Raw genomic sequence first — 27,673 nt, forward strand, 5'->3', positions numbered from 1 at the left:
TCAACACCGAATTTGGACGGTTGAAAATAAACAATAAAAAACATATTTTAATAAACAGAGTATTTGCGTTTCGTTGGCCGAACCGAAATTATTATTAGGTATTTAGTTAAAACTTTAAAAACGACAACAACACAGTTCAGTTTTATTTCCAAACCGGTTGGATGAACTGGGAGAATGTTCCAATATTGTGAAACACCGCCACCACAAATACTGACATTGTTCGCTTACTGTGATAATTTTATTGTTTATAAATAAAAAAACCTATATAAAATACACTTCACTTGTCTTTGATTAGGTTAAGTCGGGTTAGGGTAAATAATGTTCTATTAGCAAGGACATCATCGTCATCATGTACCTTCAGGAATTGTAGGCCCAACGAAATAGTTATATGATATTGTAAAATTCAGGAAAAAGTAGATTTTTAAAAATTGTCAGTTGAAGTGGCGCACAGGGGTTTTATAACAGCACATGCAGCAGATAAAATTACACCTAACTACCAATGATTATTAACAAAAATTAAGAAACATGTATGTAATAAAATAATAAAGAAATATATAAGGGTCATACAATTATTAAATATTGAACCAGTCTAATGACCCTTCGGTGGTAAGCTATATGGGCGCTACTGCAGTCAGTTGTATTCTTTTGGTTCTCACATTTAACATTATGACTCAATAATTTATTATCATCGAGTTTCTATACATAGAAAAAACTAATATGTTTTGTTACATGAGAATAATTGTTAGTACATTAAATTCATGTTAAAATATGCGACATGTGTTTATCGAAAGTCTAATCTAATAATGTAATGAACTACTAGTTTTATTAAGAGGTTCCAAATGCACAACTTATGTGTAGGCACATCCCTATACAGTATACTATTTAATATATATATATATATTAAAACTAACCAATGTGGTCAACAACAAACTGTAAAATCAAAAAACATATTCATCATATTGAAATGATCATAAACCGGAAAAAGTGGAAAAATTTCAACAACGGTAACAATAATAATAATTAGGCAATCTACGGTTCCGGTTATTACTATCTAAATCGCTGTCTTAAACGCGTACATCCGTCGCCTTATATAAAAGAAGAAAACGTTAAAGGAAAATCTTTCACGAGCAGTGTCAAGAGTCGAGGGAGCGAATCCCTTTTTTGCGGTTCATTCCGCACACTTTGCAACTACGGCCATAACCACAGAGTGGTAAAAAAAAAACCCGACAAATAAATAAATAAAATCAACTCCGAATTACTGTCGAGTGGAAGCCAAATGCAAAGAGAGATCAGTGTAAACACCGTCGATAAATAAATCCGGGAAGACCCGTGCGGTCTGCAAAAGCAAAGGTCGAAGAAGAATAAAAAATGTTAAAAAAGTGACTGATAAAGAAAAAATAGAAATTTCCATTCATTTACACTGCTGCCGGTGTGTACACGACCGAGTTTCGATGAATATTTTATAAGTCATTATACCGCGCTAAGTCAGCGCTAGTAAGTAAGTAGTAAGTACTAAGTCGGTTTTCGAAGAAATCAAATCTTTTCCGGGTCGAATGCCGGCGAGGTAAAAAAAAACAGAAAAGTAAAGTCAATAATATTATTCGGAAAAGAAAAATCGAGGTAAAAAACGGCAAACGGATTTTTTATTTTTGTCCTCAGCCATTTGGTTTGTGTTGTTCGACTTGTCCTGTCACGTGTTTACCTTGGCTGACCATTAAAATCGGTCATTTTTGTTTTTTTTTAGTTGTCTCCTTAAAATCCGCAATGTTTTATTTATGCGGATTTACATAGCTAACTCGGTACCGACCGATATTGTATATATTATTATTCTCTACTAAAACAATAATAATAATAGTATCCTCGACGGGGTCGGTTTGCCGGTAATAGTCAATTGCGACGATAAATCCGACACGGACACAATGTGTTTTTAGTTTTGGTTAAGTGTCGTTGGAAAGTTACGATGGAGTTTTTTTTTTCATAAAAGTAAAAAGGGTCTAAATTGTTTGCCGGACCAACGCAATAATGTTCCGGTTAATGAATTGTGTTTCTCTTCTTTTTTTTTTTTACTAAATTCTCTCAATAGATTTTGCTTGCCAAATCCTTTTCCGGACAAAGCCACGTTGAATGGTTATTGAGAAAAACTTCACAAGCGTTTACTCTGTAAGTCGTTGTGTAGTGTTTTAAAATAGTACATTTATAAGGGCAGAAACTTCAATACGGGCAACGCCTATCTATATGACACCAGGTACTATATTTTATGTATTTTTCTTACTTGTTTTTTAATCGACCGCAACTGTTTTGGCTTCTTACAACTCTTGACCTCCAGTGCTACAATGGGCTTAGCCACAAATTTCCACATTTGAGTTGATCACATGCTTGAACGGCCTGAACCAACTTCACTAGATGGAAATACCTGGACGGGTTATATTGCATTTTTAAAGAGCATCATTGGACTGAAGTTTTTTTATCGTTTGACAAATAATAACAATCGTCTACTTCTTAAAAAAAAATTAGACCTGACACCACAATTTAATACAAGTTACACTTTTAACAATCATAAAAACGTTACATTTCCACCTGTTAGGGTTAAAGTGAACGTAGACAAACGAAACTCTATACATTTAAAGTTTACAAGCGTTGGTGTGTCTTTTTAAACGGCGTGCAGATTTTGTTTATGGTTACACCGGTATTGTTTTTACTTTTTCTGATGTGTTTAAAAGGAAGGGTGACTCGCGTTTCAATCTCACCCTTCGCGTACACCGTTTCCGTCAATCGCAGCTTATTTCAAGAAACGGTTCCGAGACACAATTTTGCTCACACACAAAACGTTTAATCAATACCGTTCGTTTGCTGTGCGACTTTTGAATTGAACTCGGCCAGCACAGCTCCGGATAGATATAATATAAGTTCTTATTACAAACGTCAATCATAATATTTTTTGTGCCAAACAAATTTCCCCACATATCGGTTCCATTTTTTACTCTCCACTCGTAGAGGTGGTCTTCCTAAAAGCTGCTTGCTAAAGTAAGCATTTGTTATTTTTTTATCTTCACGCGTGTCTTGCCCGTCTTTGAAATTTCTTTTACATCATACGGCCTTTGAAATAGCTTATAAACCTGTAAATACTCATCTTCTGTTTGGGTTAGGGGCCATATATTCTTTTGAGAAGCGTTCTCTCAAATACACTTAAGCTACATTCCTCTGTTTTCCCAAGGGGCCATGTGTCATATAAAACCATTGTACTCTTGGCTTTCTCAATATGGACCTGGAACTCAGTGTTTTTCCAAGGCCAAAATTATAAGACTTGTTGGTCTTTGGGTACACTTTCTGTAATAATTTCCATTTTTGGGTCATGACTTGTTGTAAAAGATGACCCAATTAATTGAAATTGTTCACTCTAAGTGTCCTTCAACGTGTATAAACTTCCCCTGTTGTTTTTTAACTATACTCAGTTGAACCGGAAACCGAGCCAGACAAAGGAACCAAGAAACCGGAATCGGCCGCAAGCGATGAAAAGAAACAAAAGAAAGCTAACTAAATTGTAGATAATAATTTATATGAACAAAAACATGAATACTATGCATGTTTTTAAGTGTGTCTACTTAGCCTAAGTAAAATAATAGTACCATAGCCTATCGGCCGGGGCATGCTGGTTTTCATCGCCCCCCCCCCCCACAGGTCGGTTTTCCGGCGGCCATTTTCCAAATATACAACAACGACAAAATATAATATAATAAATATATATTTCATAATAACGCGATTGATAATATTTACCGTGCGCCGGCCCCTTTCGACCGTTGCCGGGGATTGGACGGGACTTTTTACTGCGTTATGTAATAACACGGTAACGCCCAACCCCCCCGAGTGAAATCCGTCATAACCGCGGGGGTGGAAAATGATCCGGTGGTGGCGGCGGCGGCGGCGCAATCATAATAATAATAACACGGGCTTTCGCCATTGGTCGAACGAACCGCCCGGCCGAGGTGTGTGCACCGGCCAAAGTATATTTCATATATACTTTGCCGCTTAGGTTGGGGGTGGATTCGCGCGGGGGCGGCAGGGGTAGGTAGTAGACGGCCGGATAAAGCCAAAGGGGGAGCATCACGCACGCACACATACAATCCGTGTCGTATAAGGGAGCGCACCACACACGTCTCTCCCTTGCCCCATCATCCCTTGCCCTAAGGGTTCATCAAAATCGATAATTTTTCCCGTTTACCCTTTTCCCCGTCGCCCCGGTATGATACACACACACACACACACACATCCCGCCCACCCCATCCCTCTCTCTCTCTCTGCCTCTCTCACACATGCCGGATCCTGTGTTTTATATAACGCGAAAACGACTACTACCCTCCCCTCCGCGCGCCCACTGTCCGCCGCCCCTTCGTCGGCGATCCCGGAGATTTTCCCTGACCGGCAGAGGAGCACCGCCGTTACCGCATTCGCCCGTGTAATAAGTCATCGATCCCCATGTGTATTTATTATATACAATACACAATATGTACATCTACAGCGAAAAACCGACGACCGTCGCAACTCCGCCCGAAATGGCCCGAAACGCGGCAGTGAAAACAATGTCACACAAAAAATGTCCATTCCAAATAACACACACTCGGCGTTGAGCCGAGGCTCGAAGTAAAAACGGGAAACGAACAATTTTACCTTGTAGTCTTGCAATAATAATATTGTTCTACATGATAGTTTAAGCTGATGTAAGACACTGATATTATCGAAAAATATATTTATACTTTGTAAATTATTCTCATACGTCTTTTAGGTACATGTTTTTCAATACTATGTGTTAGAACCGCGTTTTTAAATTTGAATGCTATAAAAGTCATGTGAAACGTAAAACTTTAAAATATTATGAATGATATAGCATGTACCGTCCATCAACGTGTTAAGAAAATATGAGCTAGCTTATTACTTTGTATGATATAAAACAAAAATATTTAAGTACATAAGGATAAATATCTTCATTTTGCAGAATACAATTTATTTACAACTAATTAATAGATGATTAATGACCACTCTTCAAAAACAAAGTCGTCCGCACGGGCATTTTCGAAAAATACTTGAAGTGCATCTAGACAAAAAAAATAACCAATAAATATAAATACCTACCTAAATGAAGTATTATAAAACATGTGTTTTACTTACCTTCTTCAGCATCAAATCCATCAGCAAAGTCTCCGTTATTTATCATTTCCAAAATTTGATCATCAGAGAGAACACTTTTGTGGTTTTAGTCAACGCGAAACATTTTTCAGAAGAAATAAATGTTAACCGTAAAAAAAGTATGAACACACTAAAATATTATAGACTACTGTGTGACTGTACACTGATTACAAACGATTAAAATCAACAACAATAATTTGAAGTAAACAAAAACTAATAGGAACCCCAATGTTCTATAAATATATAGTTCATATGGTATAATAATAGTATCATGACGTATCGTCACGATGTCCTGCCCATAGGACAGATAGTTAAAAAAAAAAATTCTCAGCTAAAAGTTGTGATCTAAATATTTATAGATAGAATACATAACAATCTTTTAATATAATGCATTTTTTGTAAAGATTTTGCATCAAATATTATATTTTAAATAAATTTCTAAAAATCGATCTCTCGAGGTGTATTATGATTTCATATGTACACCATGATATAAAATGACCTATAACTCAATAAATAATCCATAAATGTTACAAGAACTGAAAATATAGATGCTCTACGTGTAGGACAATGTGCTGCAAAATATAATATTTGTGACCGAAAACCATGGATTTATATTATTTATTTTTTATTTATTTACGGCTCAATAGTAATAGGATCAGTTATTGGAAGCTGCATAACTTACCTACTTGTGTGAGTGCGGATGCACTTGCCGAGTACGTATAATTACAATATCGTTTGTCCTGTTGCCCATAATATATTATGATACGTCATATTGATACATACTCAATGATTATATATATATATATTTTTAGGGCAATAAGTATAAGGGATATGTGAGAACAGGAACACGGTACACGCCTAATGAAGCTAGAAGGACTAGACGTTTAGTAAGAACCGTATTGAGGGAATTAAGGATGATGAGGTATCAATACGGCAGAACTCCGGAGAACGATGAAACAGGAGATAACGCGACTATACAATCGTCTAGTATTTTGCTACCAAGAAATATTGATGAAATAGTTTGAAGCTTTTGGGCACCCGGTTAGTAGTATCAGCTTTAAGAGAAGCATTCAAGTTCCAAAATTTTATTGCGATCGGATTAATGATGTACTAATGCATAAAGGACAGACAAACATACAATAATTTATAAATATAAAATATTGTGTAGAATATAAAAGTATATATTAATCGACTGATCATGTGATTTTTAAAAACTGTGATTCTTTGAATGACCTACAAAAGTATTGCAAGTTTTGACCTTAAGGTGGCCTCCAGGTTTCGGTTGTCCTTGTTGCAGTTATGAATGAACAAAACCAAAAAAAGGTCTTGTAAATTTTTTAAATATATCTCTTTGTATGCACAACTTTTATGTATTGATACTATATTGCAGTTATTTATTAATAAGGAACAATTAAAAAATATTAATTTACGCTTTGCAAGGGGAAATTATTCAATGACATCAGTTATCTGTCCATTGTAAAAATATTTAATGTGTAGGTACTGACTTTTTAATGTATCAAAATTGTCTTCTCTATCATTAATCATGAAATTCATAAACATAGTTTAATTATAATTTATCGATAGTTTTCAATGGTATGGACTGGTCTACGCTTGTCAATTAATAAAAACCGGAACTCTTCTTAATGAGACGTGCAAAGTTTTCTTATATTTGATCGGTTATGTGAATAGCTAATCGGAAAAAGTACAGTTTTTTTTGTTATAATCTAACAATAGCTAACTAGTTGAGAAGAAAACGCTGAAAATTACAAGTCATACGGACCAGTTGACATTTTATTGACTCAAGTAAAACGAACAAAACCAAGAAACCATTGCACACGTGAAGTACATTTTACCAATGCTTCAATCAAATTTTCAGTTTGTGCCTTGTTCTTCATAGAATTCAGTTATTCTTTAAACATTTTAAGCTGTTGAATAACGACGGTGGTTTTTTATTGCTTAAATGTCGCCTTTAGTGCAATAACGGACAAACCTAACCCCAAAACCCACTTTAGTCCATTCTTGTTCATGATAAAAATATAAAAAATATAATTTCAAAACGCCACTACGGTTTAGGTGCTGCCATCTATCGAAGAACGTTTAAACAGTTAAATCATCGAATTGTATTATTTCTCATTGCTGTTCATACAAAATCTGTTTACCTAAAACAAGAACATTTTTGTAACTCAATAAAATATAACATTATACATTAAGTAATGTAAAACCTAACCAGACAGAAAAAACAGCAAAGCAGAAAAATCCATAATAATAAAATAAAACAAATAAGATATGCTTTATTTTTTATCCTATTAAACATGATAAAATAAGACACTTTGACACCCATTTCTTAAGTCAAAGTTATTCGCTCTTACAGTCCAAAAAATGGCTTATAATATTCCGTGATTTATATTCTTTTTTTTTTTTTAATTTTTGATTGTATAAATTGAACAATTTTAGTTAAAATTTCATTGTTTTCAGAAAAAAAAAATCAAAAACATATGAATCAGTATTATTCAATGCCTACAAAATAATTTTGTACACTGTACAACCTTAAAAAATCAAAAAACTTTAACCTTTAAAATCTTATAATAATTATTATTGGATGTTTAACAACGAACAACACTAAATATTAGAATAGTTATAACTATTGTAACTAATAATTATTGTTTATAACGTTTCACTGCGAAGATTAAAGCGATAAATGCAAAAAAAAAATAAATTAGTCCATAGCTGTAAAATTTTATAAAAACAATAAATTTTTTTTTCTTTTTAAAAATGTCTGAAAATTTAATGTGTAGCCATTAAGAAAGTGTGTAAATTAATATTGAAGAAATATATGATATTTGGAAGTGTCTGATCGTTAATGATTGTAACTCACCTGACTTTAGTTTGTTTAGTTAGTAAGTTAGTTTTAAGGCATCTTCGACGTAGCCAGCGGATTGTGTTTTACTTCACTCACTATTAGACTTTTGTTCCTGACGTTTACATCCAGGACCATGGGCGCCCATTATTTTTTAGATACTATCTAAGGCATGAAATTATATGATTTATGATTTCTTATGAATCTAAAATCATATATATTATTTTTACTTATTATCATATATATTGTATAATATATGTGTATATATTAGTATCTATAATACAATATTATGTCGAATATAAAAGTATATTGATCAGTCAAATCGATATTCATCTTACAAGCAAAAACATATTTAATACATGATTTTTTTTAAAGATTTACTATTTATTATACATATATATATTATCTATAATATAATATTATGTCGAATATAAAAGTATATCGATCAGTCAAATAGATTGACCATGTGATTTTCACAAACCGGGTGTTTCTTTAAAATACCTACAAAAGTATTGCAAGTTTTGACCTTAAGGTGGCCTCCAGGTTTCGGTGTTGGCCTTGTTGCAGTCATGAATGAACAAAACCAAAAAAAAGGTCTTGTACAGTTCTATTAAACACTTTTCAAATTTATTTCTTTGAATGCATAACTTTTATGCATTGTTATTATATTGTTGTTAATTATAAATAAGAAACAATTAAAACACATTAAATTATGCTATAGTTAAGAGAAATTATTCAATGACATCAGTTAACTGTCAACTGTAAATTATTTTATGAGTAGGTACAGACTTTTTTTTAAATGTTTCAGTGATTTAATGCATTTTTTTTCTTATGAGCGCGTACCGTGATCAAGACTTGTATCGAATTTAATATTCAAACGAATACAGCACGCTCTTTTAACGGTTCTGCTCTCTCGAGTTCAAGGCAGAAACGGTAATAATTAATTATAATTATTGGCATTTTTAGTTTTTGCAAACGAAACAAAACACAATAATTTTCTAATTAAAATTTAGAATAGGTCTAAACCTAATCTAAGTACCTAACAGAATAACAATTACATACTTTCTTGGAGCTCTCGAGCATGAACCATTTCTCGTTTTGCGATTTGATTAAATATAATAAAACAATTTATGAAATATATTTCATAAATATTAAAAAAAAAATGCTAACAAGTATTATTTAATTTTATATATTAAAAGTAAAAGTTCACTATATTATAGATTATTATAGACAGTCATTCCTTGAGTACTTCTCAGGCTATATCCTCCACCTTGAAGGATCCAACGGTCGTCCTAAATGGGCCGTTTAAATTAACTATTTTAATCATTGCCTTAGATTAATTGCTTAGCTTATATTTTATTAAGAGAGTAGATTTTCGGGTGGTGATAAAATATTAAACTGATAAACAGCAGTTTGTGCTGTAACTATAAGTTGTTCAATACTCTCAGTGTTGCAATTGTTTACCTGAAAAGGTGTTGCTGAAAGTAGATTATATCTACAGTTATAAAAAATTAATGTTAAAATTCTTATATAGATTTCCAGAAAACTACATTTTTTTATTCTGATCCTTTTCATTCTGTCTAGTACCATTCTATTATAAACCTATTTTTGTAATGTAGGTAAGCCACATCTGTAGTGTTCGATTACATACAAATAGACAATGTTTTTTTTTTGTACAATTTTCCGTACACAAAAACGATGTACAGCAAGTTAAATTAAATAATAAATTCTAAAACGCATTGTCGGATAAATAATTTCAAAAAAAAAAAAATACCGTCGTTACCGGCCTTATTTATTATTACCTTGTGACCTGTCTTACAGATAACATTTTTCGTTTGCAATTAGCTTACATTGATTCACTGTTTCACTGCATTTATAATTAATCTTGTATTAATTAATTGTATTTAATCAATACAATGGAAGGATATCATTTCTATTGGAAACGTAAGATTTCATCATAAACGTTTATTAAGAGCTCAGCACGTCGATGACAGTTGTATGATGTTCCCTGGCCTTAGTCAGGTTTCAGGGCTTAGGATGAAGTTATCCTTGGGAGTTGATCCCCTGATCCATTGATGTAGAGTCCAATTTTGTATAGGTATTAATTATAACAATAATATATACTCGCATAAACGACTCTTGTGGTATTAAAAATGTTGGACACTGGCCATCCAGCAGTGACCGAATCAGTGTTATCAACGCTGACATTGCAACCACAACCATATGGAATTAATTAAGTTAGTGATGGCAGTACAAGGTATAATAAATGTCCTACGCTTTTGTTGCTAGAACAACTGTGTAACACCGGAACACATATTGTATTTTTTTAAATAAAAAATGTTTAGTTATAAATCTAGCCAGAACAACGTTTGCGTTGGACTGAAAGCCCAATGCGACGAAAACCGATGTGAAGTTGAACAGCTTAAAGACGAAAACAAAAGACTAATGTTGAATCTGACCAATAACGAAAATAAAACAAAAAAGCTTGAAAAAGACAAGCTAATTAGGTAAGTACTTATCAAATTGATAACACAAAAAAAAAGTCCAAATAATTAGTGAAACACAATTTTAAAACTACCGGACTCCTTTTGGACATTTTATAATATAAAACTATAATGAGTTTTAATACGCTTAACTTTTAAACGATAATAACAGTAAACATCCATTTGAACCCAAAGCTTAGTACACTGCTTAAGTAATAAAATAAGTCTAGATGTTAAAAAGAAATCTAACCTTATTAAAAGCGACTGGACCATATTTGTATCAGACATAATTGTTTGATATGCATGTGGACTTAACACTCCAAATCTCCAATTGAGCCGTATTGGTTTCTTCGAGTGTCTTAGTGAAAAATAAAAATAAGCCAGAAAATACAATAAACAGTTGTATTGTATTAAATTATAACAAAAAATATTTAATACCATTTACTAGAGTACATCGATGTTATTAAAAAAGAATTAAACGTGATTTTTATACACATTATTATGGCGCACGTTAAGTTTGAACGCTTAACTTTAAAAAATGAATGATTTAGAAAAATGACAAAAACCACTACCTCCTTACACTGAAAGTAAAAATTAACATATATTAGCAAAAAAAAAAAGCATAATTATTTTTGTAGTTATAATGTTTTAAAATGTATATAATCAAGTTTTTTACTGGCAATTATGCCGATACACTGGTTCACAACAACCCAGTCAATATATCAGAATACATAAGACTTGCTTATACGTTAAAGCTTTCAAATCAAACCCTGTAATATATTTTATGAAGTATTGAACTAAGAATATGTTTTGGAAACATTCTTCAGATATGTTTGAAAAAAAATTACAAGTGCAAATAAATAATACATAATGAGCATTAAATTGTAGGTAAAATCTTATTTAAATTCCATTTGCGATAATTAATCTTATTTTTTTCAAGTAATATTACTAATCAACGTTCTTAGTTTTAAATCATTATTTAGTTAAAAAGACAAGCACATTCTATCGCTCGACTAAAGTTGTAAAAGCTGAATTTAGCTAAAATAAAACTAAAAAATAGTTCTTTGATACGCATAGTGGATTTCTACGTACTATTGTGGAAACTACAACCCTTTTCGGTCTTACCTTTAGTGTCCTTAAGGTGTTAAGGCAATTGACCGAGGTCTTCCTTGTATCCAGGTTGACTAGTTGTTCGGCCAAGCGTCGTGTATCATTATTAAACTCAAGAGGCGTTTCTTACGTGAACCGAGGCACCGTATTACTTTTGTGATCTTTGTAAAACTTTAATTATTGATTAAATTATATATTTATTACAAAAACATGTTTCTTATTAAAAACGATATAAATGGCGAGCGAATGATGTTTAGTTAGAAATCCAGTTAGCCAGAAGAACGTTTGCGTTGGAATGAAAGCCCAATGCAACGAAAACCGACGTACAATTTAAAGCATTGAAAGGAGAAAACCTGATGACTGGAGTACATACGACGACGGTAAGTATATTAAGTACTATTAAGTGTTATTAATTTTGTAAAATTGATAACACAAAAAAAAAAATACAATCCAAAAAATCCAATCATAAAATTAGTAAAACATAACTTTAAAACTACTGCACCACTTTTTGACATTTTGTTTTATAAAACCCTTTTTGAAAACACTTAGAAACCTTAAGAAGACCGCGACATTATTTGGATTGAAACACAATTTTAAAACTTTGGCTGGTCTATAATAAATAAATAAATAAAATAAGTTGTTTAAAAATTATAATATTATTTGTAGTAAGCATGGAGACCACACATCTAGCAGGTATACACACATAATATAGCTAAATTATATTGTGAATTGATATTTTATATTGCGCACACGCTTGCTACATTATTATTAATAATAATAATAAAAAAACAAAAAAAGTTTTTCAGCCGAGTCTGCAACCACGAAAGAGCGTTTTCATGTCTCGTTGGAGTACCGAATAAATTTAGAGTAGTGGTGGAATTAAAATAAAATAATAAAACAACAAATGAGCACAAATAGGAAATGTCATCAATGGGTAGCTGCTTTGGTTAAGCTGTTCAGGTCTAAGTGAAACATTTAAAGTATAAATCCAAACTAACCAGGTAAAACTAAAGGGATTGACCAGCAAAAACGCACAGCTTCAAAACGAAAATGTAACACTTTCAGACGAAATTGCAATGACCGATAAGGAACTGTCTGTCGTTAAGTGTCAACTAACTGGAATAATCTAAAAAACCAATAGCTGCCAATCTCTTATGATCGATCACGCTGCACTCGCAATGCAATTACATTAATTTAAATCTATTTAGCCAGAAGCTAAATTCGCTTATGTTTTCATTATAAAAATGTTGTCTGAAAATATATGAAAATTCAATGTGTAACCTGGTGGCAACCAAGACGTTTTCCAATTGGCGGAGCCAACAAAAAACGCACGTACTTAATTAGTTTAATTAATTACTTAAATAATTACTTAAGAAATTTATATTTTCGTATTTTGTAGTTTAGCGATCGTAACTCACCTGACCGTTTAGTTAGTAAGTTAGTTTTGAGGCTTATTCGACGTAGACAGTGGTCGTGTTTTACATCCAGGACCATGGGCGCCCATTAGATACTTGGTTTTGCTTAGGATAGTATTTTAAACATATAGTAATATAAATGTTTTTTTTTTATTAATAAACACCAAGATAAATACAAGCAAAAACATAATTTTATACATGATTTTTTTAAAAGAGTTACTATTTATTATATATATATATATGTGTGTAAATATATTATTATCTATAATATAATATTATGTCGAATATAAAAGTATATCGATCAGTCAAATAGATTGACCATGTGATTTTCACAAACCGGGTGTTTCTTTAAAATACCTACAACAGTATTGTAAGTTTAAAATTCAAATTTTGGCCTTAAGGTAGCCTCCAGGTTTCGGTTAGCCTTGTTGCAGTAATGACTGAACAAAATCAAAAAAAGGTCTTGTACAATTCTATTAAACACTTTTCAAATTTATTTCTTTGAATGCATAACTTTTATGCATTGTTATTATATTGTTGTTAATTATAAATAAGAAACAATTAAAACACATTAAATTATGCTATAGCTAAGAGAAATTATTCAATGACATCAGTTATTTGTCAACTGTAAATTATTTAATGTGTAGGTACAGACTTATTAAGCATTGAATTATATAATTTATGATTTATGATTGCAATGGCATCAACAGATAATTTGTGAACTCAAACATGAAGAGAAATTAAATGGTTAATTCAAAACAAGTAAAGATAATAAAACAAATTTAATAAAAAAAAACAAAACGAAGAGATATTAAATAAAATAAAACAAAGATTATGCTTTATTTTTTATTTTATTAAATATCTTATTTGACGTATACAGTGGCCGTGTTTTACACCCAGGACCATGGGGGCCCATTAGATACTTAGAAAATAAGTTAGATTTATTAGAATAACCCAAAAAAAGTAAAAATATAAACATTTATAATCAAGTTTTAAAAACCGAAATAAAAAAAATCGGCCTTTTATTGAAGATGTTTACTTTATTTTAATAAAAATGTTTTTGAAATCGGCTCGTTAGACACTTAATACAGTCTACAGAAAGTGACTTTTTGTTTTAGTCTTTATTGCCGGCGTGGATCTTTCATCGTTATTAAACTTGTGAAAATAAATCAATGAAAAAAAAAATGGCATACACGGGCCTTTCAAATAAATCAAGAATTTCGTTAACGTTAGGTTAGGTAAATAAAATAAAAATGTAATATGTAACCTAATTAAATTAAATAAATATGTATAAATATTGTATATATATGTAAAAATGTATGTACCTGTGATTGTTGAGAGGCTAGTAATAATCTCTCAACAATGAAATATATATATGAAGTAAACAAACTGGGTGATTCTTTGAACGACCTACAAAAGTATTGCAATTTTAAAATGTAAGTATTGACCTTATGATAGCCTCCAGGTTTCGGTTGAAATTATTCAATGACATCAGTTATCTGTCCATTGTAAAAATATTTAATGTGCCGGGCAAACTGCATGTAACAAAATGTTTCAGTGATTTAATGCAGTTGTTTTCCTATGTGTTTATCTTATGAGCGCGTACCGTGATCAAGACATGTATCGACTTGAATATTCAAACAAATACAGCCCGCTCTTTCACCGGTTCTGCTCTTTCGAGTTCAAGCCAGAAACGGTAATAATTATAATTTTGGGCGTTTTTAGTTTTTGCAAACGAAACATACAAAACACAATAATTTTCTAATTAAAATTTAGACCTTATCTAAAATTAAATGATTTAGAAAAATCACAAAAACCACTATCTCCCTGCAGTGAAGGTGAAAATTAACATATATTAGCTCTAAAAAATACAAAATTATTTTTGTAATAGTATTGTTTCAAAATGACTGTGGTCAAGTATTGTACTGGCAATCATGCCGACACACTGGTACACAACGACCCAGTCAGTACATCAGAATATATTAGACTTGCTTATGCGTTATAGCTTTTAAATCAACCCGTATAATATATTTTTGAAGTTTTTAACTAAGAATATGTTTCGAAAACATTCTTCAGATATGTTTAAAAAAAAGCGTCGTGTATCATTAATAACATCAAGAGGCGTTTCTTACGTGATACGAGGCAGCGTATTAATTTTGTGATCTTTGTAAAACTTTAATTATTGAATAATTTCTTTTTTATTTTACAAAAACAATCTATACAAATATGTATGTACAATAAGTTTTTTCTTTATCTAAATTATAACAGGGCATGTATATCTTGAAAAGGAAGCTACCCATTGGTAACACCTCTCTATAGTAAGTTGGGTTAGGTTATAAGTTGTTTATTTTATGTTAGTAAGTCTCTACTCCAGTTACGTTTTAGTCTGCGTGGAGGGTCGTCAGGGATATTGGCCGTGTGCATGCGTTTTATTAGGGGGTTTGAGTTGAATAATTCAAATATTTATCACAAAAACATGTTTCTTGTTAAAAACTCTATAAATGGTAAATGAAAAATGTTTAGTTATAAATCTATTTAGCCAGAACAACGTTTGCGTTGGATTAAAAGCCCAATGCGACGAAAACCGATGTGAAGTTGAACAGCTTAAAGTCGAAAACAAAAGACTAATGTTGAATCTGATCAATAACGAAAATAAACCTAAAAAGCTTGACAAAGCTTGACCAAGCGAACTAATCAGGTAAGTTAATTGCTTTTATAAAATTGATAACACAAAAAAAAAGTCCAATTAAATTAGTGGAACACAATTTTAAAACTACCGGACTCCTTTTGGACATTTTATAATATAAAACTAACATCCATTTGAACCCAAAACTTAGTACACCGCTTAAGCAACAAAATAAGTCTAGATGTTAAAAAGAAATCTAACCTTATTAAAAGCGACTGGACCATATTTGTATCAGACATAATTGTTTGATATGCATGTGGACTTAACACTCCAAATCTCCACTTGAGCCGTATTGGTTTCTTCGAGTTTCTTAGTGAAAAATAAAAATATGTGTTTAAATAGTATAAAAAAAAACTCATTTTAATTTGTTGAAAATTGTATTTAAACAAAAAACAGTGAATTACATACAATACATATTATTGTAATATATATTGGACTACCCATGGCAACAATAATAATGCATGGAAAATACCCATCGAATATGTGTTAACAAAAAAGGTTACTAAGAAACGTTTCAAAACGACAAACGAAAGTTATAGGAAAACGATATGCCCAATCAGCACGGTGGTTACTTTCTGTGAACTACATAATTGTTGACTATACTTAAGCAGGGGTTATCTATGATGGTTGAACTGTTATAATAGATCGGTTTATATCAACATACAAAATATGTATACCAACAAAACACCGGCAAAGTATTGGATACTAACTAAAATATATCTCTGAGGAATTTGTGTACCAAAATGAAGAAACCCTAAAAATGTATACGTTATTATAAATGATAATATCATTTTGAAATTACATAACCAATCCCAAACATTGTATTAATAGACTAATGTATAAATAAACAAATAAAATAATATGTAAGACATAATATCAAGTTATGACTCCCAGTGTTTAACTAGAGGTATACAAAACACATATTTTTCTAATTAAAATTTACATTTGATCTAAGTACCTAACAGAAAAACAAATACACACTTTCTTCGAGCTTTCGAGCATGAGCGTTTTCCCGTTTTTTTAAATGTTTTAAATATTATAATACTACAAAACTACATTATAGATAATAATATATTTTGAAATATCTTGCAATAAAAAAAAACATTTATAACGTGTGTTTATTAAAATACAATTTGTATAAACATAGCAACAAAGACAAATAAAATTAGCCAGAAAATACAATAAACAGTTGTATTGTATTATATTATGAAAACAAAAATATTTAATACCATTCATTAGAATACGTCTATGTTATTAAAAAATAATTAAACGTGATTTTAATGGCGCACATTTACCATTTATTTTGAACGCTTTACTTAGCGCTGTTGTATATTGAATCAATTTTTTTTTCATCTTTTCGGTATAAAAACCTAAATGATTTAGAAAAATTACAAAAACTTCTACCTCCCTAAAGTTAGGGTGAAATTAACATATATTAGCTCTAAAAAAAGCATAATTATTTTTGTAGTTATAATGTTTTAAAATGTATATAATCAAGTTTTTTACTGGCAATTATGCCGATACACTGGTTCACAACAACCCAGTCAATATATCAGAATACATAAGACTTGCTTGTACGTTAAAGCTTTCAAATCAAACCCTGTAATATATTTTATGAAGTATTGAAAAATAAAAATATGTGTTTAAATCGTATAAAAAAAAACTCATTTTAATTTGTTGAAAATTGTATTTAAACAAAAAACAGTGAATTACATACAATACATATTATTGTAATATATATTGGACTACCCATGGCAACAATAATAATGCATGGAAAATACCCATCGAATATGTGTTAACAAAAAAGGTTACTAAGAAACGTTTCAAAACGACAAACGAAAGTTATAGGAAAACGATATGCCCAATCAGCACGGTGGTTACTTTCTGTGAACTACATAATTGTTGACTATACTTAAGCAGGGGTTATCTATGATGGTTGAACTGTTATAATAGATCGGTTTATATCAACATACAAAATATGTATACCAACAAAACACCGGCAAAGTATTGGATACTAACTAAAATATATCTCTGAGGAATTTGTGTACCAAAATGAAGAAACTCTAAAAATGTATACGTTATTATAAATGATAATATCATTTTGAAATTACATAACCAATCCCAAACATTGTATTAATAGACTAATGTATAAATAAACAAATAAAATAATATGTAAGACATAATATCAAGTTATGACTCCCAGTGTTTAAAGAGGTATACAAAACACATAATTTTCTAATTAAAATTTACATTTGATCTAAGTACCTAACAGAAAAACAAATACATACTTTCTTCGAGCTTTCGAGCATGAGCGTTTTCCCGTTTTTTTAAATGTTTTAAATATTATAATACTACAAAACTACATTATAGATAATAATATATTTTGAAATATCTTGCAATAAAAAAAAACATTTATAACGTGTGTTTATTAAAATACAATTTGTATAAACATAGCAACAAAGACAAATAAAATTAGCCAGAAAATACAATAAACAGTTGTATTGTATTATATTATGAAAACAAAAATATTTAATACCATTCATTAGAATACGTCTATGTTATTAAAAAATAATTAAACGTGATTTTAATGGCGCACATTTACCATTTATTTTGAACGCTTTACTTAGCGCTGTTGTATATTGAATCAATTTTTTTTTTCATCTTTTCGGTATAAAAACCTAAATGATTTAGAAAAATTACAAAAACTTCTACCTCCCTAAAGTTAGGGTGAAATTAACATATATTAGCTCTAAAAAAAGCAAAATTATTTTTGCGGTAGTAATGTTTCAAAACGAAAATAAAATTAAAAAGCTTGATAATGACAAGCTAATTAGGTAAGTACATTGCTTTTGTAAAATTCATAACACCAACAAAAATGAAATCAATTTGAATTAAATTAGTAAAACACAATTTTAAAATCTATTGGACGGATTTCAATTTTAATTTTGTTTAGATATAATAAATAAATTTATTATATCTAATATATCTATCTAAGTATAAAAATACTATTTATTATATAAAATTGAACTTGGCAAAGTGAAATAATAGAACACCAGAGAATACTGAATGTGGCTTCATTTCAGTTTTCCAAACAGTGTCCATATATGGAATATTATATAGCCAGTATGTCCAAGATTGTGTGTGCATATTTTTTGTACATTTTTTGGACGGATTTCACTTTTAATTTTGTTTATGAAAAGAACGTTAGTAAAAAAAGTATTGAAACCGAAATGAAAAGAGCGGCCTTTTAGACCCCATTGAGAAGATTTCGCTTCGTTATTATGTCACTTACTTTCGAAAGTGACTTTTTGTTTTAGCAAAATTTAGCAATCGATAATCAAGTACCGATGGAATCGAAAAAATTGTAAAAAATTTGCGAAAAATTAAGGTATTCGAACTTTCCAATAAATCACACCTCAATGTGAACCGCCAAGGCAGAGTTGCTAATGTTAGGATGTAACCAGGTAAGTACAATGCTTTTGTAAAATCGATAACACAAAAAAAAAAATAAATAAATTTAAATTAGTAAAACACAATTTTTAAACTACTGGACCACTTTTTGACATTTTATAACATAAAACTATTTTTGAAAACATTTAGAGACCTTTGGAAGCCCGCGACATTAATTAGATTAGTAAAACGCAATTTTAAAACTACTGGACCATTATTGGCTGGTCTATCATATGTACAGTAAGATAGATAATTTGAATCAACTTGAATCTTCAAAAAACTATTTCACGCAGCTCTTGCCATGAAATTACCTTTATTGTATATCTGTTGGACGGTTAGTCCCCGCCAAGGCACCGTTACTGTTGTTGAGATCTTTGTAAAACCTTAGTTAAGACAATTGAATAATTGAAATAATTTTCACAAAAACATTTTTTTCACGTTTCAAACGCTACGACGAATGGTAAACAAATATTGTTTATTTATAAAACTTTATTCAGCCGTCAATCGTTCACATTACCTGGCAACGAACGCGCATAGGTAATTTAATTCAATAAAATATGTGCTTTTTTGTCAAAATTTAATTTGGGTGGCCTTTTTTTTTCCATTCGAAACGACACTTTGACGTACACGACCTACGACGAGGTTTATTCATAATATGGCAATAATGGAATTTTTTTATAGAAAAGGGGGATGGTGTGTGTGCCGTGATTTGAACACAATAAGGTTGACAATGCTATTATTTATCGCCTCCTATTTCTAGTTTCAATATCCGTATGACCAAAATCGGGATCTAGAAAAAAGTTTCCAACCTAATCAATGATTTTGTTATATCACAGTTTTAAGTTAGTTATGGACAGTAATATTATCGTTTATTGTATATTTTCTATCGCTTACCTTTTTGGGAATTTTTGGTCTGTGTTGTTGTTGGACAAACGTTTTCCAAACATAGTTACATCGAAGGTGAAATTTTTAAAAACAACAATAAAGAATGAAAAACTTCTGAAAATAACTGTAATTCATCAAGAGTTAAAATATGTTAGCGGTAATGCTTGTGTTGCTAAACTGGCGATTGTCTAAATTGTTATGCCTACATCGTCTAGGTGATTTTTGTTATGCCAACGGTTTGTAGTCTCATAAACGTATTAGCCATATGTGACAAAACACAATTTTAATATGGTATACTTTTAAATCGGTTTTCGTCCAGAAAATGAGAACATAGAGAGTCTTATAGAATTGTCAATTTTAAGAGTAATTTTTCAAAACTGGTTATCGACCAGTCGACATTTTCATCAAGTTACTTTCAACTTGAAAAGTTTATTAAATATATACGTTACCATATTTTAAGGTTGATAGAGCTCAATGGGGGAATAAAAATTAAAAAACTTGATTTTTGTTCAATATTTTAGAACAACATTAGCTAAAATGTTCGCAAGTATCAAATGTAGTAATTGTTGTGGCAAACAAACAAAACTATAAGCGTTTAAATTTCAAATTCTTTCTAAGTGTTATTAGATGAAAAACTGAAAGACACTAAAAATAAGTAATTTTATAAGCGTCATTTAGCCTTTTTTAGTATATTTTTGTATGTACTATCCAAATCAAGTCATAAACCTTATAAGATATTTTACCATCAATTTGGTGTACAAAATAATAGATTTCAATGTTTATTATTTAATCTTTTGAATTTTATACTTTTCAAAGCGTTTTAGTGAGAAAAAATTAATAGCTGCCAAAAGGCGATCTGCAGTGTGACCACAATGACGAAATTAAATTTCTCTGGTACATATTTTGATTCGTTTCTCTACCCCACAATTATGGTGTTATCACATTATTAAAATATTATTGTCATATGAAACGTTAGTAAAAATAAGTATACCTTTTAATTATTACTTTGTATGATATAAAACAAAAATAGTTAAGTACATAAGGATAAATACCTTTATTTCTTATATAATAGGTGATTAATGATTACTCTTCAAAAACAAAGTCGTCCACACGGGCATTTTCTAAAGAAATAACTAATAAATATAAATACCTACCTAAATGAAGTATTTTAAAACATGTGTTCTACTTACCTTCTTCAGCATCAAATCCGCAATCAGCTTAGTGAGGAAAAATGAATAGCTGCCAAAAGGTGAACTACAGTGTGACGAGGACGAAATTAAATTTCTCTGGTACATATTTTGATGCGTTTCTCTACCCCACAAATATGGTATTATCACATTATTGTCATATGAAATTTGAATGTATCTCTTGATCTCTGTAGTCGATACGCTTTATACTGCGCAGTGTATAACGACTTGTAAAAAAGGTATTTATTATTTATTCAAAGCGGTCACACTGTCACTGGCCTACTTTGATTGCCTCATATTTTCACAATTTCCACGTTAAAAACTAACCGAATAATCGCGCCGTTTCTGTGTTATATTATTTGATTTTTTTCTCCCCTACCCTTAGTTTCTGCCATTAATTATTGTGTTGTGCGGGCCGTTTGATATAATGACACATTCGTTCGCAGGACCGGAAATATTTCTCCCAAAGTGATTGGAAAGCAACGTACACACACAGACACAGGAAAAGTTGACAGACTCGCCCGTCAAACGCAAGGGGCGGCTCCGGCGCTAATATATCATGTTTAATGTTGCTTGTCAGTAAAACCGTGCAAGCCTCTCTGAAGGGTTTTATTGCCCTGGATGGACACTGGTCAACTAATTTTCAGTTGTGTATATATATATTTTATATATAAATGTGTTTTATGTGTCTGTGTGTGTGTGTGTGTACACGTTGTTGCACACACTATTGTTCCTAACCGGGGAGTAGTCGGTGGTAGTACACCCCATATATTTTACCTTGGCTCCGGTTCAATATAACAGCAGCAGCAGCAGCAGCAGCATTCGGACAGTCCACCCGAAATTCCCTACAACAACAATAATAATAATGCATCCATTATACCAATGCAAACGTCCAGTCTTTCGGTGTTATTGAGTTATGTTATGTGTATACACACCAGCACTAAGCCAAGACCGACCCCGCGTCGATAAATCTCCCAAGTCGGTGTCCGGTATTGTTTTTCCACCAGTTTTAGTCGGTCGAGTTTAATAATGAAATACACTAAGAAATATCATAACTTAATAGACAATAGCAATGTGTTTTAGTGTGTCCGCGACGCCGACACGGTGAACATGGCTCTGTATTAATTTTGAGACATAATTGCTTTGAATGGTAAAAAATTAGTTCTATGTAATGCATGAACGCCACATTTAATGTAAATTTTCATTTGACCACCAAAAAGATGATTGAATAAAAAAACTTCAATCCAAAAACAAATGACCACTTAGAATATTCATTTCAACTGTAATTAATATAACTATGAGATTATGCAAAATTGAACACATGTATACATATTATAAAATATAATTATTTGTTTTCCTAACCTTAAAGGAATTATAAAAAAAGCGGGTAGTATAAGTATAGTGGAGTTGGTTCGATTTGATTAGTTAATTCATTAACTGTCAAGTAATTTTTAGCAAAAGTAAATTTTGCCATTTTAAAATCTAGTAATCTTTATGTCTTACCTACAAAGGTATATAACCATTAATTAAATTACCAATAAAAAGTAAATACATTTATTAGAAGTAAGTTATTTAATAATTATATTAAATTAGTTCTTCCTAACTGAGACAATTACATACATTACAATTTTAGAGTGGTCAGTGGTTGTTAGGCATTTTAAGCCTTAATAAAGTTGTATATTTATTTATAAATGTCTGTTAATATATTAACTATTAAAACCGCATAATAGAACCAAAAAAACTACATCTGAGAAAAAACTTGACGAATTATTTTATTCAACGTACAAATGTTATTTTTGTTATAAGAGTAACGAGCGAGTTGACGATTCGAGTAGCGCGAGCATGCAACTGACCTACTGATAAGAAAACAACAAACGAAACAAAACAGAAACTTATCACACAATATTTTTTTTTGTAATTCTTGTATTTTTCCAACTATCACAGAATCGTGAATATTTTATCTGGAAAATCACTTTGGAAGGTGGTAGCTGTTTTTTTTCTTCATAGTAAACATGTTTTAAGTATAAATTTGATCATAATAATGATAACAATAATGATAACAATAAATTAAAAAATGATAGCTCTTCAGCGGGCCGTCTTGGTGATCTGTTCCACCAGCCAACACATGGCCTCGTGCAGCCCGTCCTCGTCCAGGCGGCCGGTGCTGATGTCGGTGGCCGCCAGCCGCCACGGCCGCGACTGGCCGACGTCCTCGTGCAGCCGGAGCGCGGCCGCCACGGCGGTGGTGCTGCACGCGTCCGGCGCGGCCGCTTTGCTGGCCAGGAACAGTATCGGCACGGACGGCCTGTCCGCCACGTCGGCGTGCCTCAACGTCATGTCCAGCTCGTCCTTGGCCACGGCCAGCCGCATCTGGTCCGTGCTGTCCACGACGAACAGCAGCGCGTCGCACCGGCCGTACATGCACTCCCACATGCTGCGGTAGCCGTCCCGGCCGGACATGTCGTGCACCGTGAACTTGACATTGTTGACTGCAAAGACAAGATAAGATGAGACGGATGCAATAAGTGAACACGGGCGTGACTGAGGAGAGAGATCAATCCGGACCGATAAGAACGGCAATGCAGATAAACTGGATCGCTGCTAACTGAACGAGGCTAAAAAATGCTCCACAAGAAAAAACAAAACAACTGGAATGCCCAAGATTAAGATGGAAGACAGGGTAATAGAGGACGTGGAAAAAGGTAGAGCCCGGAGAGGATTGGAAGGAAATGTCATTAGAAAGGTAAAGTTGAAGGCAAACATGCTGGACGATATGTTCTTAAAGGCTGAAAACCACGGTGAAGAAGATGAAGAAAAGAGGGGTGGAGGAACACCGTAAAAAGGCTTTTGTAAAGAACGTTTTTTTTGGTTATGTGCCAGAGCTAAGACATGTAAATGTCAAAAGGTGGTTGGATGTGACTGAGAATGATATGAACACTGTTAGTGTATGGTATATTATAAGATGTGGGTTATCGTATCGAGGAGTTCTAAGACTAAGAAAAAACAAAGCATAAATAATCATAAAAGTCTCAAATCATAAATTTCTCATATTTCATAATTTTCTCAAAATCACAAATTTCTCAAAATCATAAAAGTCAAATCGTATATTTATTTCTTAAAAATCATACATTTCTCATATCATAAATTTTACATAAATATCATAAAATCATAAATGTCAAATCATACATTTCTCAATTCATAAATTTCTCGTATCATAAATTTCTTATATTTCATAATTTTTTCAAAGTTCATTATATAAAATCATAAATTTCTCAAAATCATAAATGTCAAATCATACATTTCTCAAATAAAATTTTTTTCATATCATAAACGTCAAATCATATATTTCTGAAATCATAAATTTCTCATTTATGAAACAAATTTGAGTGTTTTACCAAACTCCACTCTAGACCTAGAACTATATTCAGACTTCAAGGCCTAAAAATTCACTGCACTAAACCATTTCCACCCCTTCTACGGGAAAGGGCTTGAGATATTTTTTTTTGGTTTGTCAACGTAAATTGATACATAGTACTGGGGATAAATATATTTCATATTTTTAAAAGAGTTTTTATTGCGCCATAATTTTAAATTGAAAAATATTTCAATAGTTTTGGAGATTTTTTGATTTTGTAGGAAAAAAGAAAACTATTTCGATTTTTCAGGTACGATATAATCTATATATAGACTTGCCACATGAAAATATCGGTTCAGACTAAACACATGTTTACATCTTATATCTTATAACATACTAGGAAATCGAACCAAAATAATTATAATCACAGAACTTTCTTTTTTTCGTAAGTCAGTATTTCTATACTTTTATAAAACATTTTTTAAGTGTACAAACATTGAAAACCCATTTTTCACTAACATAAAGAAAAAATACCTATTGGATAGATATTCGTTATTTTTTTATAATCGAATAAAATACATTGGTTATAGATATTTCTTTTTAAACTAAATAATGCCAAAAAAAAAAAATACATACATTTATAATTATTTATAACATTATGTTTAAACCAAATTTCAAGTATAAATAATTAAAAAGCTATATTATTAATTCAAACGTGTACGACACTTGTATAAAATCCCAAATATTATTTAAGTTATAAATTTTACTTTATAGGAAAATTCTAATTTTGGTTTTGTAAATTGTTTAGTTGCATTTTTTTGGAGAAAATACCAAAAAATAAACCAAAAGTGATACATAAATTAATTGAATCGGGTGTCAGAAATTTCCAGAAAGTCTATTTCTTGAATCCACATCCTAAGTTTGTAATTAATTTACATACAATTAAATAGTATACAAAATTAGCTATACAATTTTTATTTGTTTTGTCTTATAATATAATTCTTAGATAAACTATAGGAATATTCGAGAGAGATGAAGAGAGGAGAAACACAACTTTACCATACCCCTAGTTGAAATGTAATAATTAATTTCTAACACTGATTGTGTATTTGAAAGTGTTTACATTGAAGTTCAAATACTTGTAGTAGAAAAATACATTTGAAAATGAATACCTCGGTGAAACAACCCACGCAATCTGGTGATCAAGGAACGCTACAAAAGTGATTTCAATGATTTCACTATTTTCAGAATAATAATTATACAATGTGATGGGTTTAACGTTGTTGGCTGCACATTAGTTAGTCATTCTCAAAGTAAAACATCTTTAAAAGCCGGGCAGATCCCATACCCAATTATTTATTTTACAAAATATATTAAGTCAAATAGTATAAAAATAAATGTCTGATCGGCAGACATTGCTTCGATTACTTTGGAAAAAAAATTAACCCAAACTACAGATTTTTGAGAAAATGTTTATCGATTGTACTTACTTATCTAAAGAATATTTTGCCACCATTTGGGGATGGTTTTAAAATGTTTTGTATGAAAAGTACACAATGGAATCGCTTAACGAGTAAGTATTCACAAGAGACAAGACAAAAGAACACGTTAGAAGGACCTTACAATTACATTAGTAATAGTAATTGTAACATTAAACAATAAATGGGAGGATATTTGAATAGACAAAGTGAGAATGATGAGTAATATAGATAAGGAATTTGGCTTTTGTTGATCGTTTGTATTTAATTAACTACAAGCTGTTCTAGATAAACCTAAAAAACGAATCTTAAAAATTACCTTTTTTTTTTTATAAAAAACCTAAATTAATTTTTTTTTTCTAAAATGTTCACAGTCTAATTCAAATTTTATAAAGATTTTTTTTAGTATATTTTTTTTAAATACACGGTGCAGAATATTGAATTTTAAAGTTGATAAACTCGAATTTTGGTATGCGTTTTTAATTTTTTCTTGCTTATTGCTTTTTGTATGATAAAAATAAAATATTTGTTGTCTAATTGAACGAATAATTTACAAAAAAAGAAAATTTTAAAATTTAGATTTCCCTTAAATATATTACAAAGGTCAAATCCTCCTGGACACCTTGTATGTTACCATTTATATATTTTCATAATTTGAAAAAGCTATGCAACGAAGGTACAGAACAATATCAATATTTGTGACATTCATAAACTAACGCGAGTCTAAAACTAATCTTTTTTATCTAATCTCTGCTAATACCTTATGTATAATTTTGTCAATTAGGAACATTATAAAATCTATAGAAAACCTTTTTTTTTCAGGTATAAAATATTTCCCCTTTGTGGAAAAAACACAATTAGATCATGAACATGTCCTATGGGACCTCGTCAGCTGGTTTTCTTATCAGTCGTTCAGGGGTTATCAATTGTCATCAACCCATTCTCTACTAGTTCTATTAGCTCCTACCAGTTATTTTCCTTCCCCTTCGTTCGTCCTAACCTAAACAGTTCCTTCCGCTCATCGTCTTGTACTGTTGTACTGTAATCCCTCACATCTCCAATCCATCCGGAGTACCTCTCCAGCAACTCTTCGACCCTTTTCCTCACCCCCTTTCCCTTAAGTCGAACTTAAGCGTGACGCCAATTTCGACAGACTCTCAGGCCCCCGCCCTGGGACGTATTCCCGTCAAAACTACTCGCCATAATAATTTAGTGTGTTCAGCATGACTTACATGTGAATTTGTCCACGGCGAACCCCACGGTCGGTCCGACGTTGCTGCTGGCAAGCTGCTCGCGTTCCGGCTTCAGGCGATTCAACAGCGTGCTCTTGCCGGCATTGTTCAGGCCGATGATGAGGATGTGCGCGTTTCGCCGGCGCGGCGTCCGTCCGAAGATGCCCAGGATTTTGGCTATTTTTCGCCAAATGTTCATCGCCAAATTGAAAATCTAAAAAAAATACAGCACAACCGAATTGGCTGCTGGCCGGGGGGTTAAGCTAGTAGGTCCTACCCCAAGCACGCGAGCCACCCTTTGCCCGGTCGTTGCACGGCTATCACCAAGGTTACAACGGCGCGACAACAAAACCG

General features: G+C 31.5%; 1 protein-coding gene across 1 annotated transcript; it reads right to left on the bottom strand.

The window, feature by feature from the left end:
* Positions 1-23,339: 23,339 nt before the first annotated feature.
* On the bottom strand, positions 23,340-27,518 carry LOC126836942 (ADP-ribosylation factor-like protein 6). Its single transcript, XM_050570662.1, has 2 exons — positions 27,320-27,518; positions 23,340-23,743 (listed from the first exon to the last, which is right to left on the bottom strand). The coding sequence occupies exons 1-2, from the start codon at positions 27,516-27,518 to the stop codon at positions 23,340-23,342; spliced, it is 603 nt and encodes a 200-aa protein (XP_050426619.1).
* Between the last annotated feature and the right edge of the window lie 155 nt (positions 27,519-27,673).

Source organism: Adelges cooleyi, unplaced genomic scaffold (assembly GCF_023614345.1).
Source record: "Adelges cooleyi isolate 19-005CV unplaced genomic scaffold, UGA_ACOO_1.1 ACOO_flye_CR_arks_rails_tigmint_CR_PRNA_247, whole genome shotgun sequence".
In the NCBI taxonomy this organism is placed as follows: domain Eukaryota; kingdom Metazoa; phylum Arthropoda; class Insecta; order Hemiptera; family Adelgidae; genus Adelges; species Adelges cooleyi.